The sequence below is a fragment of the Sebastes fasciatus genome, chromosome 16 (assembly GCF_043250625.1).
Source record: "Sebastes fasciatus isolate fSebFas1 chromosome 16, fSebFas1.pri, whole genome shotgun sequence".
Taxonomy (NCBI): domain Eukaryota; kingdom Metazoa; phylum Chordata; class Actinopteri; order Perciformes; family Sebastidae; genus Sebastes; species Sebastes fasciatus.
In genome coordinates, this window is record NC_133810.1 from 30827926 (window position 1) to 30845526 (window position 17601).

At 40.6% G+C, this 17601-nt stretch overlaps 1 protein-coding gene across 4 annotated transcripts in view; it reads right to left on the reverse strand.

Moving 5' to 3' along the window:
* The window catches only part of opcml (opioid binding protein/cell adhesion molecule-like), a 244307-nt gene that overhangs the window by 75697 nt on the left and 151009 nt on the right, over positions 1 to 17601 (reverse strand). For all 4 annotated transcript variants that reach the window (XM_074612071.1, XM_074612069.1, XM_074612068.1 and 1 more), the window contains one exon: positions 3054 to 3289. In XM_074612071.1, coding sequence (XP_074468172.1) covers positions 3054 to 3289 — 236 coding nt within the window. The remainder of the gene's footprint in view (positions 1 to 3053; positions 3290 to 17601) is intronic.

Consider the following 17601-nt stretch of genomic DNA (forward strand, 5'->3'; position numbering starts at 1 on the left):
GTAACTACCACTCCGTGTTGATTCAGAGTCCTTGGCAGCTTCTCTGCCACTTCAAGTCCTCGGGATACATCCACTATGCATTACAGAGCACTCCGAGATATTATTCTTTCTTGCAGTGTGGCTTAACTGCAGTCAGTCCACTCCCTGTGTGCAGTCACCATGGAAGCAGATGCCCTATATTCCTGAGGGTATCAGCTGACAAGGTCACCGGGCTGATTGATGTTAGCCTCCAGAGTCCTCCTCTGTGTACAGGTTCAACACCAATCTCCATTTCTGAGGTACTAGAGAGGAGAGCGCCTGTGGGGACGAAAGACACCACGGACACCCTCGACGGACTCCTGATCTGTTTTTGCCATAAAGGTGGCAGTATGTACTGTAGTCATTCATTTGTAAAATCTCACAACCAAAGTTAAACAAGTGGCAGCAATTGAATGTTAACACCGAATTCACGTTGGGTACTGGCATGTGTGTAATCAGGCCAAAGCAGCATTACACCACTGTATGGCCTAAAACCAGTGCCATCATGGGAGAAACACTGGGCCATGTCTGTCCCTCTGTCCAAACAAGCAGCAGAACTGCCTACATAAATATATCCAAGTCTATTTCACTACTGCCATGGCAACTGTCATTATGCATTACGCTCACATACAAAGGCCAATACGGAAATATGGCACAAACATCTGTGAAATAATTATTATACAAGGCCTCTCTGACTTCACCCTTCTTCCCCTCTCCACCATGTAACGTCAGAAAAACAAGTGTAACAAAGATTTATGGGGAGATGTCTGACAAAAGCCACTCTTATATCTCTTCAAATGGAAGCATCAAAGTTTTTCTGCCCAAGGACACAGAATCTCAAACTCCATCCCAAGGATTGTATTAATCATAAAACAGCTGAGAAATTGATTCCACAGCTGGATCTCCATTTTTATTATCAACACACACATAGGACAGGTCACCAGACTAACATAGAGTCAACTAGAATGGCACTCGGAGAGCGCAGACCTCCTTCCTAGGCCTTCGGCCTTGGCAGAGGTAACAATGAACCTAACCTGCATGTCTTTGGACTGTGGTAGGAAGCCGGAGAACCCGGAGAAAATCCACGCTAACACAGGGAGAACATGCAAACTCCACACAGAAGCGCCACAAGCCATGTTTGTGAGGAGACAGTGCTAACCACTGCTGGTGGCCCACAGCCCATGTGTGTGCAGCCCAATGCGTGTATAAATATATATGCAAATATCCATTATATTTCATTTTCTATTTTTTTATTTTCAGCACATACAGTATATGCTATTTATATTGATGTAGGACAAAATCCTTGATATCTCAGCTTCAACCAAACATAACTACCATGTCTATGTCATTAGGGATGTCAATGATTCATTGATTATTGGTTGATCTGCCCCTCATTTTCAGACAACTGAGAGCAGCATGAACTTTCTAAAGATTGTTACTCATTCATTGTACTCCATTCTTTGGGTGTAAATACTGCTGGAAGTGAAATGTAGAAAGATTCCCTGAGCCGACAGCAGTACTTTGTGCATCACCTGGACACATGGTCACATGAGCAGGTGCACAAACATCGCTCAATACACCACGAGCATGTAGCTTAGATATGATTATTATCCCAAAGTGACATAGACGGAGGTCTGTTGTGAAGAGATGGGTGTAATCTATTCTATGTCTACATGTAGCTATTTCATATTTTGAATTTATGGATATATATACACAATATGAATATTGAGAAAAGGGAGTCAGTGCACGACATTATCTGGCTTTTATAATCTGCAGCTATAATACCTTACTAATTAGCATTGTGCTGCCACAGCAGTAGTTTCACTTGTTTTGTGTATTAATCAAATATTGATTGTTAACACAACCAATAACTGATTAAGTACAGTACATTTCTTGAAATTGACATCCCTCCTTGACATGTAGACCTGTGGCAGAAGGTGGCTTATGGTTTACCCCACTGACAGAAAACTGTTGCTCCCTCATGCTCACCGATTGTCGGAGCAGGTGCATCCCTCCTTTGGTGTAACAACAGAGAGCACCATTACCAGTGTTTTGTTGGTGTATCAAAGCCTAGCTTCGCCCATTCTGCGGATCTAGTGGCTGCTTTTAGTTTCAAGTGTGAGCTCGCAGCATCCAGATGGTTGGGTAATTCAAGGTCAGGAAAAAGGACAGATAAAAATCCATGGGAAAGTATAATTGGAGACGTGTCTCCTTGTCTGTGCAAGAATATGCTTGTCTATTGTTTGATTAAAACTATGGCCTGATGCTTCTCGGCATCAATTAAGAGTTAATGAGATATCATCATGAATTATACAGTGTGAAAAATACTCAATGTTAATTATGATTGCATGAAAGAGAATATCATCGAGTTGAACCGTTTTTGTGAAGATCGTGTCAATTATTTTTCATAAAATGTGCTAGTTGGAATGTCAAAAGAAAAGTCTGAATGTGTCCTCAAAGAAAGTCTTTCCTTGATGTGGTGTATTCTCTTTGTGATTCTGTAGGAGGTATCTGATACAACTACTTCATCTACTTTTTAATTATAAGTCACTTTAGTGCAGCTACATGAGCTAAACCTCAGATGCAGAGTCAGGGCGGTGGTGCTAATTGTTTGTGGAAACTCACAGTGAAGGAAATTGATTTAATCATAAAAGAAAACAAACGTCTCGACGCTGACAGTTGGTTTAGTAGGACAGGATATGTTTCAGCGTACTGTGCACTAAATCAACATCTATTAGCAATCTGAAATGAAATCAAGATTGAATCCCGGTTTCATCAGCAGGTCTAATGCTCACTGAAATCCATCTCATTACACCGTCCTAAAACAGAGGAGGGATGGTTTCCTATTTGATTTTACTGAAGACTCACACTGGTCAAACCCAGACAAGAATAACTTGAGTTTGTCCATCTGTATAAATGAACACCCACTGCACAAAAGAAACTTTGTTCCAGCTCTGATCTTGTTTCACACGTTTGATTATTCGATGAATCCAATCACTGATGCCGACAGGGCCGAGGAGGCAACAGCATCTTACCTTGAACGATGAGATGCACTTTTGTGGATTTTGGTTTCTTGTTTGTGAGGATCGAGCAGACGTAGGGTCCTTCGTCGTGGACGTCGACGTTTTGGATCTTGATGCTGTACTCTGTGACTGCTGTGTTTTCCATCAGAATGACGCGAGGGTCCAGAGACCATTTCTCATTTCCTGCGAAGAGAATGGTGGTGCGATTGAGCCACGCCACTCGTGATACTTTGCTGTCCACATTGCATCTGGTAGGAGGAAAGACAAATATGCACATTAGAGATTTAGGCTTTCAGCACAATGCTTTATATCTACTGTATGTTAAGCTCCATGAAACCTGAAACAAAAACAGCACTCTGTGGCATTTTGACATTCAGCTATTTCTGATGAGATGGCTGAAGCGTGCTCTAGAAGGTCGTCATAAAATATTCATTAAATCCAAGTTGTTAAACTCATTACAAAGTGAGACAGTTTTCTTAACGTACGTGTGGAATGGAGAAAAAACAACTTTCAACAACAGTCCAATCATATACAGTGTAAAGTTCATTATCAATAAATATCATATCATGAAATCATTGTAATTAGATACTACATTTGTCAGTTTAAAGAATCATGAGTTAAACCCAGTTGGCCAAATGTCCAGCCAATACCATAGTCTTTTAACATATTTCCCAGCATGCACTAAAGTTAAGTTGAGATTCTTTACAAAGCCTTTATTATATATATATATATATTTTTTTTTTTTTACCAGCGGTTTAGTTTTGAACAATATCCTGCGGCTGCTGGGTACTGAGCTGTTTTATTTCAAGTTCTTCAAAAGACAGACTTTCACATTTGTGCTGAAGATAATCCACATCGTCATGGTGACCACAGTTACTATCTTCTTTAAAATAATTACTAACTACTATGAGCAAATGACAGCAACAGTACTTGGCAAATAGCTAATCAAATTACAGCAACATCAGATTCGTGCCATGGGGGACGCTATGCTTCCTCGACGATGCCGCCGGTCGGGACGTCGTTACCAGCCGTAACCGCCGTACGAGCCCGCCGGTGATTAGCTCAACAGAGAGAGACAGAGAAACAAAGAAATTGACATTGATTCTTTATTAAGTAATGAGCCCTCTGGTGGTGATCTCATACGCACACACTCACGATAGTGTGATGTTCTTTATCCCTCTAAAACAACATTTGTCTGAATACAAACACAGCTTACAGAAAACACTTCAGCCACACGTCTCATTTTAGCCGTCACAAAATGAATGTTGATTAGCTACAGTTGATAGAATCTGCCACTGGTAATGTTTGGCATTTTAACCAGCCAAACAGACAGCGGCCTGAACGTTTTCCACATTGCTTTTTGCTGACAGTGGGAAGAGAGATAAAGGTTAAATATGAGATTTAACATGAGCGCCCCCTGAATGGAACAAGGCGCTGGTCTACAGTAACATGGGGACCAGGGTTGTACAACAAAGGTAGAATTTCGACCCATTTATTCCAAACATCTCTGACCACAGTCAGCTTTTCTCTTTCACGTCGACCAGCTCTGGTGTCGCGGTTGTCAAATTGGATCACCCGAGATATCACATGAAACTGCTCCAGAGACATTGTTGCTCGAAAGATTGGCCTTCCATTCTCTTCAATCCGTAGACCGGCAGCTGCTTCTCCCTTTGGTTTCCAATATATGGATGCAAGTCAATCTGATCCAGTGGCTTTCATTTCTCTTTGAATACACGCCTCCCCTCAAAGTTGTTCATCATTTTGATGACTGATTGGAAGAAGACAGTCTGCCTCGGCTTTGCTTAGGTGATGTTGACCATTTCATGTTACCATCTTTAGATGCCAATGTCCCCTCTTGCTGCATTCCATGGCTTTCAATTGATGGAGAGACTACGGCAGACTCATCCTCTGAATCCTCATCTTCTGGAAAATTCACAATCCGGATGGTCAATAGCATTGTCCTCTGTCTCTGAAACCTCCTCCTCTACATCACTATCACAGTCCAGAATCTGTGATAAAACTTCTTCAGTTAAGTAAGTTGTAAATCTCCCGGAGCTCATTTGTGAGTGTGTGTGTGTGTCAGAGAGCTGGCATTACAACACAGACAACAACAATATCAGCATTAGCTTTATTAGTCCAAGTTATTTTCTGCAGGGGAACAGGAGAAGGTAAATTTAACATAAAACAAAACTAGGCTCAGAATGCACCGGGGTATTTACACCACATAAAACCAGGATTTGGCAGAACATTTATAGAAGCATCAGTGAAATAATGGAAAGATATTTCAGCTTTGTGTGTGTGTGTGCCAGTTTTTTGTTGTTGTTCTTGTTTTTCTTTTTTTAAATTAATGGATGCTATACATTTGGCATGGCTTTTTAAATCCAAAATACCCTGATGTGTGCAGGTGAATTCAGTGCAGAGTGCATCAGCGTCTAGTGTATTAGTCTGCAGGTCTCCGTACAACATATCACACACAGTCCATATAGAACATCAACCAGGGAGCTTCACACATCCAGCAGTGTTTACTGACCCCGGTCACTCACACAGCATTCACAGCAAATACAGCAAAACAAGAAATTCCAGGTTCACAGATTAACTCATCCTGGCCAGAACTAATGCGTGCAGTCTGTGTGCTGCTGAACGCAGGGAAAAGGAAGCTTTGAGGAGGATTTGAAGGAATTGGGCTGTAAATGGAGGGAGACTCTGTGACAAAGAGGGTGAGAAAACACCATTTGTCCCCAGCATTGCAACATTTCATATTAATTTAACCGTGCTTGTTTAGTCACTATTTAGCCACAATTCCATCAACTGTAACTTGCAGACACTTTCTATCCCGGGTTTGGCAGTGAGTTTACTTACCATACTCACCATGTGTTCTATAGACAAAAGCAGGAGGCACCAAGCCACTTCCTGCTTTTATACACTGAGTGACATCATCAGTGATGTCACCAGAGCAGACCAAGTAAGCGGGGGGGAAGGTTAATTTGGAAACAGTAATTGTGTTATGTATTGTGATCAGATTAACTATGGTTACAAAGGTTTGTGATGTAGGGATGTGTGGGAAGTACCCACTAAATTAGTTATCTCTTTTCTTAGAAGGGTCTCGGTTTTACTGTGAAAATGGTACTGAAGAGTGACTGTTGGGGATTGAGGAGACTATATAAGCAGTTGATTTGGGCTGGTACGGGGGAAGGATCTCTGCGTGTAGATGTGTGCACGTGAAGTTTAGTTACTCTAAGTTATTTGTCATGAGTTTGGTTGTATTGAGTTAAAGCCGAGTTAATTCACTGTTTTTTATTTTGTTGGTATATATTAGTGATGTCGAGCTGAAGCTTCATGAAGCGTTGAAGCTTTCCAGTAAATTGGTTCGGAAAAGCGTTCGCTTCTCGAGGCTTCATGTGACCATGAAACCACCTGGTGGCCAACAAGTGTAAAACAGGCAGATATGACCTTAACCATGTGATCTGTGATATACTGTATTTTGCGCCAGTAAAGGCTTTTGGGAATGACTATAAACAATGAAACAAATATATTACCATGTAATCCATTTATATCTATATAATATATAATATAATGTCTATTTTCTAGTAAGTATATTATGAGTATATAACATACATGTATAATGAACTGTAATTGTTTTGTGAGGAATGCATCTTATGTGTGTAAACCAATCCTTTGATCAATAATTGTATTGTAGTGTAATATAATATAATAATGGCAGGAGGGGTAATATTAGTGTTCTGTATCACTTCTGGAAAGTGTTATTGGTTTAACCAGTGAAGATCTGAACCACTTCCTGAACCAGTCACGTGGTATGGCCGGGCAGCGAGGCTTCGGACGTCATCAATGATGTCATTGGTCTAAAACTATACCAGCAGGTATATTTTAATCAATTAAAAAAAAAAATCCTTGTCCTTTCTTCATGCGGACACACAGGGGATGTGATCATATCATTTATAACAAAACAAAAGTATAAGTATGCTCATTGTACGTGCCAGAATTAAATCCCCCTTTCAGTAACATGGATAGCTTCACTCAACCAATATTTAGAAAATAATCTTAACATGCAATAAACTGTCAACATATAAATAAATAGGCTAAAGTATATGTCTACTTGTTAGACTAAAAAAACAGTCTGCTTTGATGATAGACTTCTGTCTTCTCTTTCTGCTTTCCTGTGGGGGAATCTGCAGCATGTCGCCCACACACCCACACACGTCTCTGCAAATCTCCAGGCAGGGAAGGACGCAAGTCCTGATCCATTTACTGAGATGAACAGCAGACTGTTCAGCGTGGAGACCACACAGCCTTGACGCCCTGTCATCTCTATTGTCACACAAGTGCGAGCGCTGACAGTGAAAGTCCATTTCTGATTTGGTTTTATGATTGTTCTTTGCGCTGTAGATGAGTCGCTCTCATCGACAATATCAGTGCCGAATATGATATGAATATGATGTAATGAATATCATATATATATATATGTATCAATTTATTTTAGATTGTAAACATTGTATCCATTTTTTAGCTTTATATTTTACATGTTAACTAAACTTAAAGAAGTTGAACATTTTGTTTCTATTTGCATTTTTGCAAAAAACTTGAATCCAATGTCCGTGAACCTCATTTGAAGAATTCTTTTGTTTTTCATTGCTTGCACGTTGAATCATATCGGCATGATGTGCTCGTATGTCACACTTACAAAACAGCAAACTGCCGTCGAATCGGAGTGTGTGGATCCTGCAACAGGACAAACTAGACAGGTACAGAGGAGAAAGACCGGAGCGAGCACAAATAAGCAACTAAAATTTAAAAACGCAACCCGCGACTACCAATATTTGTAAGCGACTTTTCAGGAAAAGTGGCCCAAAGTCGCTTATAACAAGCGGATTTGGCAACTCTGACGGTGGGTATGAGATGGAACAAGAGAGGGAGGGCAACACACACACACGCACACACACAAAATGCCCCATTGTTAAAATCAAACCTATGCCCTTGTACAGGATATTACTATATTATTTATGACTATCTACAGGAACCAGTTTTCCACAGGGGGTTATTCATTTTGGAGAGAAATGCTCCAGTAGCAAATCCTGGCAACAAACAGATAAAAATATGAAGTTAATATTAAGGCGAGCACAACATAGTTGAAAAGCACTGCACACACTAAAAAAGCTGAAAAAAAAGGACTCACTAAGTATTACCTTCGTATATAAATAATTTAGGTCATAAAATAAAAATATAAAAAGGTTATCTCCCTCTCCGTGTATTTCCTTGGCAGGTTCTTATGTGGTACTGTAGGTTTTAGTTGAATGCATGCCAAGTAGAAAAGCTGCAGGTACAACCGGAGGAAGCTTTGTTATTCGTTTTAATAGTCTTCCTCTGGAGAAGCTCTGTGAAGGCGGCAGAGGGAAGTTTTGTTGAGAGTCCAAGCTGTGTTCAGCATTGTCCTGCTTCATATTCATAATGGTGCACATGTTCACACTGGGAGCTGTTCAGTCCAGTCCTCCTCTGCTAGCCACTGAGTCACTCCTGTGGAGCTACCAGAGGTTAAGTGCTCAAGGGCACCTTGTCAGTAGCTACTCTGGAAAGAAGAGCATTAGTAATCCGTTTTTTTTTTTTCCTGTGGAAAACTATCAACCCCTGACCTTCCAGAGTGTGTCTTTGACCTCTAAAGGGGAAACCGACCCACTTACCTGGAGGGTCAGTCTAACTCTTTATTCAGAGAGTGATGTTTCCTGTTAACCCCAATGATGCCACTCATTGTTGATGCTCAGAAACAACAACAATGCATCCTAAAAACTAAAATACACAGTATTATTTCACTTGTTTTTTCTTCTGTGCAGAAACGCATTGTTTGTGGGCGTCTTTGATAGAAAAATACAGTTCTCAGCAAAATTGTCACAGCACGTTCTGTAGCTCACGGTGAGAAACCACATGAAGACTTCTGAAACAAAAAGAGTTCCGCTGTACGGGGGCGACAGCAAACGTTTCCGTGGCAGACATTTCTAGACCTCAGTAAATTGCACTGGGAGTTTTGGATGGATATACTGTTTAAGTGCCCTTTAAAAGAGCACATATGGTGTCCTAAACCACCTTACACTCCTGGGTCTATTTAGGTGTTTGTTTGGTTGAGTGGATAAAACAAACACAGACAGTGTCACATCCAGGTATTTTCCGCTCAGCTACAATAGCAGCACTGTTCAGCAGGGATACAGGGAGAAATCCATCATAGAGAAGGATGAGACAGATTGTGTTGCCCATGGTACATGGCCAGGAAACCTGCCTTTATAATTGTAATATTCATAATCCACTACCTTTTTTTAAACAGTACAAAGAGTACCTCCATGTGAAGTATTTATATATATATATATATATATATATAGTTTTGACAGGGTTTTCCCCAGCTAAGACACCTTGCTGACAAGATGGAACATTAGGTCTCAACCCTTAACATCAGACAGCTTTCAAATTGGCTGCACTTGTGAGCTCCAGTACTTGGAGAGAGGCCAACAATGGGTGAACTGTCAAAAAGTGTCCTGTTGTAACACTCAGCTGACAGTCAGTACACTTTCCTCAATTGCACTTCATGCCAAAATGGTTTGTGCTTGGTGTCTGTTGTGATGACACTTCAAGTTGTGTTTGAAATGAAATTGTCAGTACTCTCTTTAGAGCTCAACTCCATCCAAGATAAAGTTGATTAAATGACTATTTCAGCATCTTTCATTTTTTTTTGTTCTCTATTAGCGAACGCTGGCGGCGCAAATCTGGATGGCAATGTTACCGCTGTAGTCCAGACTGAAATATCTCAATAACTACTGGGTGGATTGCCAACAAGGGTGTCACTTTGTGTTGAAAAGTTGTGGGGACATAAGGAATCAGATTTTTAAAATGGTCTTCAACATATGCGATTTTAGGCAATGTAACAGGGGGATCGGTATGAGGTCAGGGTAGGTGATAACGGCAGGTCGGGAAAAAAAATTCCATAATGTCGCATCAAAATGGAATAGCCTAGGATACTACAGAGACGACAATACGAAAATACTAAAACGCACAAAAAGCGTTGACCTTACAAGTGACAGTCATCCATATGCATCACATGGTCAATGGACTTGCCAATATCTACTATAGAAAGCAGTGATGCAGTGCAGGGATTACATCTATTGGATCTATTCATCTTAATTTACAGCAGCCCAAACTGCTCGAAGTCCAAGATGAAAAAAGTAGGAGAAAGCATACTTAAGTTAACTGTACTGTAAATCACTATGCTATTATGTAACATCAAATCCAGCAAATAGGAGGCAATGATTTTAATGCTTGCAAACCTTAGGCTATTCTAGCTAACTACCTAGCTAATCAATCCATTTGATGTAGCCAATTACATCCTGATCTTACAGTGCATGCTGATCACATCTATTTAATTAACAATAACAGCTTTCCTGCATGTGTCGTAGGCGGTTGCTTAGCCTTAGTTTATAGTGCACTGTACACTTTTGGTCTTTGACTGAGCCACATCAGCCGAATCCCATCGAGGTGCAGAAGTTGGTCGATAAGACACAGAATAGTTGATTTCAGAATCTCCCTGGTTTACACTACTGTCCTTGTGCTTTTATTGTGCCAAACCATTATAGACAAAAATACAGAGCCAACTAGTCTTTGGTGATCCCTGGACTTTTCTCTACTGACACCATGATGTTGACTTTTTGATTGCCACATTCATGTCCCTCTTATGAATTGTAATTTGGTGGTCCTCTGACTTTTCATCTAGTGCCATAATCAGGTCAACCTATTAATTTGGTTTATAATCAGCCCCAGTTGCATGCTAACATGCTAAACTAAGATTGAGAACGTGGTAAACATTATACCTGCTAAACATCAGCATGTTAGCGATGTAATTGTGAGCATGTCAGCATGCCAAAGTACATCCTCACAGAGCTTCTTAACCTTGTTTTTCCCCCTGTAGGCATCGAGAGACCACATCCTCACATTTCTTCATCAGTTATTCACACATGTACATCTTTACATTTTAAAATCTATTTTCTTTTTCACTGTTTCCTGTGTGCATTGTGAGAAACACTAGAGGGGTATTGATGTTTCTTTCCCTTTCAGCTTTTAGACACACATACAGCTTCAGCATCCATATACTCTCTATATCAGATTCCCACATTTCCATCTGCAAAATTATTTTTAACTCGAGCTGATGTTTTTCTACTGTTACTTTGCATTCTAATAATATACTCTGCAGGGGATTTCATAAGCTGTGGGTGACTTAAATATATCTTCTGCATTTGAGCAAAGTTAAACCAGCCATAAGGCTCTCCTTCTGTGTCAAAGTCCCATTAATGTATGTGCTTAGAGTGAATTCTTATGCATTGTCATTTATCCGGTTTGTATTCAAGGTCCTGTCCATTTTCATTGCACTCCCCTATAGCCTCTATAAGGGTACACTCAGGTCCTTTTCTGTTTGCTTTTGTCCCCCTAATACCTTTATTTGTTGGTTATATTTTGCTCATTGACACAGCATGAAGCCTGTTTCCAAACACATTTACCCAAATGTGTTTGCACACAGCAAACCTGACTGGCCAACAGTCATGTTGTCAACACATGGACCATAGTGCACACTGGGGATTGTAAATGAAAACTGGAAAGTAGGACAAGAATGACAAAACATAAAAGAATCCACTCACCTCGTGTGGTAATGTTTAGAAAACCTGATTTTCTCAGCCAAACTTTAGTAGCAAGCTCTTCACAAGAATGTAAGTATCGACTGTGAGCTCTTGATGCGGCGAAATCCCCAGAATGACAATCACATGAAGACTGTCAACATTCTGCTCACCCAACCGACCGGCACTGTGCTTTCTACTAGTATTTTCCACACCTACAATCTTTTTTTTATTATGTGATATGCTGCAAACCACATTAATATTTTAGGTGCCAGACACAAAAAGCGGTAACTAGAAGTGTACCCTGCTTTCTCAGCAGTATTCGATAAATAATGAAATAATACATGTCTACAATATATGCCTGATGCTGCTATGAGGACTGTGTACTAAAAAATACATTGAAAACAGATGCATATGGGAGTCAGCTCCATCCTTGTGGGCCTACAAGTATAGCTTAACACAGACTGTGTGTATAGTAAATGGAGAGAAATACTCAATACGGCTGGTATACGGTACTTGGCACTCGTTGCCCCTGCAGGTCTTAAAATTAGTCACAAGAAAGTGAAATGTACTGTTTTGTTAAGTGTTAAGTGTTGTGTGTTCGTGAGATATGAGGATTAAATAGAACATTTCATCCTGCAGTGTTCAAAATGATGCTTAACAGCAATCCAAGAGCAAACAGCTGGCAAACATAAAGTGAATGTACTCCATAACGATCATCACGCTACTCTACCCAAAATGTCAACACCTGTGAAAATTTCCATTTACCATGAATCTACGCCAGGTCCCTCATTTGCATATCTTTAGCATTCTTTGGGAAGCAGTTTGGAAAATGTGTCTAAAAAAAAAAAGAGGTTACGACACAGCGAGCTCTCTCACCCTGCAGAGTCCCCGGGACAGAACGGGGGACAAAGGATTCATATTAAAGACGCATTATTGTTTTCTCACCACACAATGCCTAGCCCTCAATCCAATGGACCACACTGGATGAATAGCATTACTCATACTGTCATTTCCTACTGCCACTGCAGGGTCAGAGGAGACGGCCGTATGGGAATCCAGTTCTATCACAGCGCTCCATCAAAGTCGAGATGTGAATCAGAAATAGTGGAGAAATACTCCCCACAGGACACACGAGTGTGACCGACATTTTAAGTCCAGACTAAGTTACCGAAACTCTGTCGACGTTGAGGACTTTTTTTGTTTTAGGTATTGCCCAAAAATTGGCTTTGACAGCTAAACATAATTTTTTAACTAAAGACCATCTTGCAATGGGATCACACCAGTCGCAACGCCAAATTGGACTAGAGGCGTAAAGAAGGGGGGAGCCAACTTGGAACTCGGCCTTCATTTTGATCTCAACTACACACCTGTCAAATTTTGTGACGCCAAATCGAGCCAGGGGCGTAAAGTGTGCGGGGTTCAACTTAAGATATATATATTTTTTAATATTAACGCCACATAAAAATGCTAGTGTTTGTTAAAATCATGTGGAGACCTCAAATTAAGTCAGAGCCAACACTTCTAACATTGTTCTAATTCAGAGTACACTGTAAATTAAATAAACCACTTCTTTTTCATGCTACATATGTAGTCAACCTTTCTCCCTTGTACTATGTTCAAATGCAAATAGATTGCAGTGGTTATGTTACTGTCGCAACAAAACCACTTAATTAGGTTTAGGAAAAAATAATATGGTTGTGGGTGGGGTGGTCCCAAGTGGGGTCAAACCACACACACTTCTTTGCTATTGGTTGAGGCTGCGACATCAGCGGTCAAAGTTCACCAGAGTTGAACTCCATCAATGCCAAGATGTGTATGACTTTGTCACAATGGTTGCCACAGTCCTGTTTTACTCCAGCCTGGTATGAATGACACAACAATTCGTAAGTCGTTTCTCGTGCAATCGCAGCGCCGTTCTCGCTTTTGTCGTGTAATTTCACGCCATGTAGTCTGTACTGCAATGTCAATGCATCGACGTGAAAATGCTACACTCACAGCTAGTGAGGTAGAATAATGAGCAAACACTCAGATTAAGAAGATCTAGTGATGTAGAATACATAGTGAGAAAGACTGCTTACGTTGGACGGGAGGGGAGGTGAATGGGTCTAACAAACATAGGACGCTCAACCAGGAGGCCGGTGTTCGTGTCCCAAAGTGAACTTTTGAAGTTAGTGACGTTTGTGACGTATTTTCTGTACTTATGTTACGTTGTTACGTACGTATTTTACTTAGTTTACATACTTATCTTAAGCCCTACCATGATGTTTTTCCTAAACCTACTATGTGGTTTTGTAGCTTAAACCTAACTGTGGCCGTTACCCTCGTTTGGTTGCCTAAACATAACCACGACAGGTTAGTAAACTTTTTGCTTCATGCATTTGTTTAAACCAGCAACTTTCCTCTGAGTCTGTATGTCCGCTGGGCTACACTCTACACTGTATGACACTGTAAAAGTAGTTAAAACAACTGATACTGCTGTCATGTTATACATATTTGCATAGATCACAGCTGACCTTATTAATCTTCCTTCCCCTTCCTGGAAAACTTTATTTGATTAAATACTCACCAGAACCATCAGGACGGTTACATATGGTGGAAACACTTTAAGTGCTAATGCTCTCTGAACACTAAGGCATTCAACAATACAACAAATTATTCCCATAAATTATTCATAATTATTCACTCAGTATTCATCTATTCAAGGTCATGGGCATTGGCTGGTGTATACACCAAATGGATGCTACTGCCTTGTCACAATTAATCATAAGAAACAGATAACTGGTGGGCAGCCTCGAAGCTTATGTCAAGGATTTTTCATCATTACAATGGTGGGTGTAAGCACAGACAGCTTTAAGTGCATAGTGGCAGTTTGATAATGGCCAGCACATGCAATCATTACACCATTAGTGTCATTTTTTTTCTGAAAAACAGCTTGAAGCAACAAAACGATAAAAAAGAACTTAAATGGTTTATGAGTGATGTCAGTTAGAGACAAACACATTTAACACTGAGAGTAAACAAATGGCACAGACGCTCAGGGTATAACACTAACAAGGACTTTCTATCACTGTGTCTTCAGCCTCAAATGCAATCCAAGCCAATTCATGAGCAAGCAACTCAGAAGGAGGAATGGCATGAATGTCATCATTAACCTCATCAGCTGAAGTGAACAGGAACAGAAAGTGTTAAATCAGCCTCTGAATGAGGATAACATGATCATCTGAACAATAGATGGTTAGCAGCATTTCCACACATTCATACAACTATAAAAAAGCCTTTTGTTGAGATATTTTTGCATGAATAGGATGTTAACAGTGATCCAAACAGGCCATCATAGCACTGGTGGGCAAAATGCCGAAATCTGAAGCTCATCCGAGTGCCAAATTAATCAAATATTCAACATGGATGTGAACAAAACAGACAAAATAAGCAGATGCCGTGTGCCATTCATGGATGGACTGAATGAAAACAAAGCCTTCTGCATGTGTCACTGTACAACACATGCTCAGTCCCAACTCGTCAATTACCACCGCTTAATCATTGGCCCTGCGTTTAAAACCATGACGCTCTACGTACCTCTCTCTAGCGTCAGTTTTGGTGGTGTGAAAAATAAACTTTTGTGTTCACAGGAAAGGCAGAGTTTCCGCTTGTTACATGCATACAGTCTCTTTTCATGATGAACTTCCAACGTAGGTTTACAGAGCTTTTAGGTTTACTTACGCAACAAAAATACTTGGTTAGGGTTAGGCAACAAAATGGGACATTGGACCCCAACAAACAGCTGATTGTAACGCGACACACGGGATACAAACAGCGGCCTCCTGGATGAAAGCATTGTGTTTGCGACCTACGTCACCACACTCCCCGCGCACTCTCAGAGGGTCTACTGTTGCCTTTGATGGGTTTACATTATAGTTAATGGAACGCCAGCTGAGTTTCATACCAACGCTAAAGGGTGCCTTGTGGTGGTACCAAACGTTGACGAAACCTCGGTATTTGACGCCTGGGAATTCAAATCTGTGATAAATGTCTATTAAAGAGTGAGAAAGCTGAACACAGTGCAGCATGTCTCAGATCTCAGATCTGTGCTGGATGTGGAAGGACCGCTGTTTCTTGTTTACTCCATAGTTCGGGGTCAGAATACATCTCTGACTTGCTCCCCTCTACCCGTCTTTACCATCCTCTAGACCTCTCAGATCATCCAGGAACAGCCTGCTAACTGCTCCAGACTTGAAACAAAACAGGGTGAAGCAGGGATTAGTTTTATACTGCATGTATAGTGAGAAGAAGCTTCCGGAGGATCTGAGACTTCCCCTGACTCTGACACCTTTTAAATTAATCTAAAAGCCTTTATAGTATGTTCTTCCTCTGTGAGTTATTAAAATTTCAGGCTACTTAAAATTGCACTTTGCCCCTTTCTGCTTTTCTTTTTTTTTTAATCTTTTTTCTTTATTCCATTTTTAATGACTTGAAGCACTTTAAATTAAATGGACTGTATGGACGCGCTGTGTCTTTTATTGTCTTTACTTCCAGTTAGCTGCATTGAATGTGTTAGTAGGCCTCTACAACACAGAGGTGGTGGCCCTGACTTTGTTCAAATGGATTACAGTCCGTGCTACAAACTGTATCTCCTATGGGTGTTAATTAGATATGCTGCTGGATGTTATCTCATGGCTGCATTAATATTCATATGTCAGATTGAAATATATTGTTTATGTCCCCCCTTTCCTTTGCGCCAGGAACTCTTGCAGCTCCTCCAAGGCCTGTACAGGTGCAGTATTTCTACATGTAGTAGTATAGAGATTATGAGAGTAGGAAGATGGCTGCGTAAACCAAGAGAGAAACTGCATCGCTGAAGTTCAATGAGTTCACTAAATAATTAAGGTGATATATAACATTCAGAACATTAACATATAGCAGCAAACAGCTATTTTCTATGTAAAGATAGAGTAACTGCGACTTGTACAGAGAATTAAGTCACTCTCCCTTTGTGTGTGTTATAATGAGAGCTTCTCTGTTTGTTTTCTAAGGCTCTGTTCAGACCTGGTATTAACATGCGTCCTCAGTGATCGGATCACAAGTGGACAGCTTTAAGTACGTCTGTTCACACCTGGCGTTAGAAAGCGTCTCCAGTGATCCGATCTCACTTCCCCGCTCTATATGCAAATAAACACGTAGTAAACACACGGCTAATACAGCAGCAATGTGACATAATATTACATGAATGTCAGTAGTAATATCCTACATATTCCTGAATTCTGGTACATTGTAGGCCAGGCGGGCGGTCGGGTGTCAGCTACGTGCAAAGCAGCAGAACAAAACACATCTCCGACAGTATGATAATAATGCACTTCCTGTTCCCAGTCTGATAGTCTGTAGATATGTAGCCTATAAACAAGATATATTTTAATAAAATACAGTTTTACCGTCAGGATGCAGTAGAGCACAGAGGCCGTTTCCATGCTGACAAGCGCCCGTGTCTGCCTGTTTTTTCACCTGAGGGGCGAGGTGATCCCGCGGATCAGATGAGTAGGAGGTCCTTAATGTGGCCAGGACACATTTGCGTACACACTGCTAAATGAATGTGGCCACATGTGTTTTAGAGTTCAATCCAGCTGGATATTAGATAATAAATAATAAATAAATAAAAAAAAGGTCTGTCCAAGTATCTGTATCTCTGAATTATCTCTTTTGCCAAATCACACACAGTAGGATATTCTATGTGATCTTCATCTGATAACTAATGTAATAATAAATGTACTTTTTTTTTTTCTCCCTTCGATTCACTGAGCCTCCCCTGAAACTGTTCGGAGCCCCACTGGGGAGGCCCGCCTCACACTTTGAAAACCTGTGAGCTGAGTAGTGTAACATTAATTACTGCCACTGTTCAGTGATGA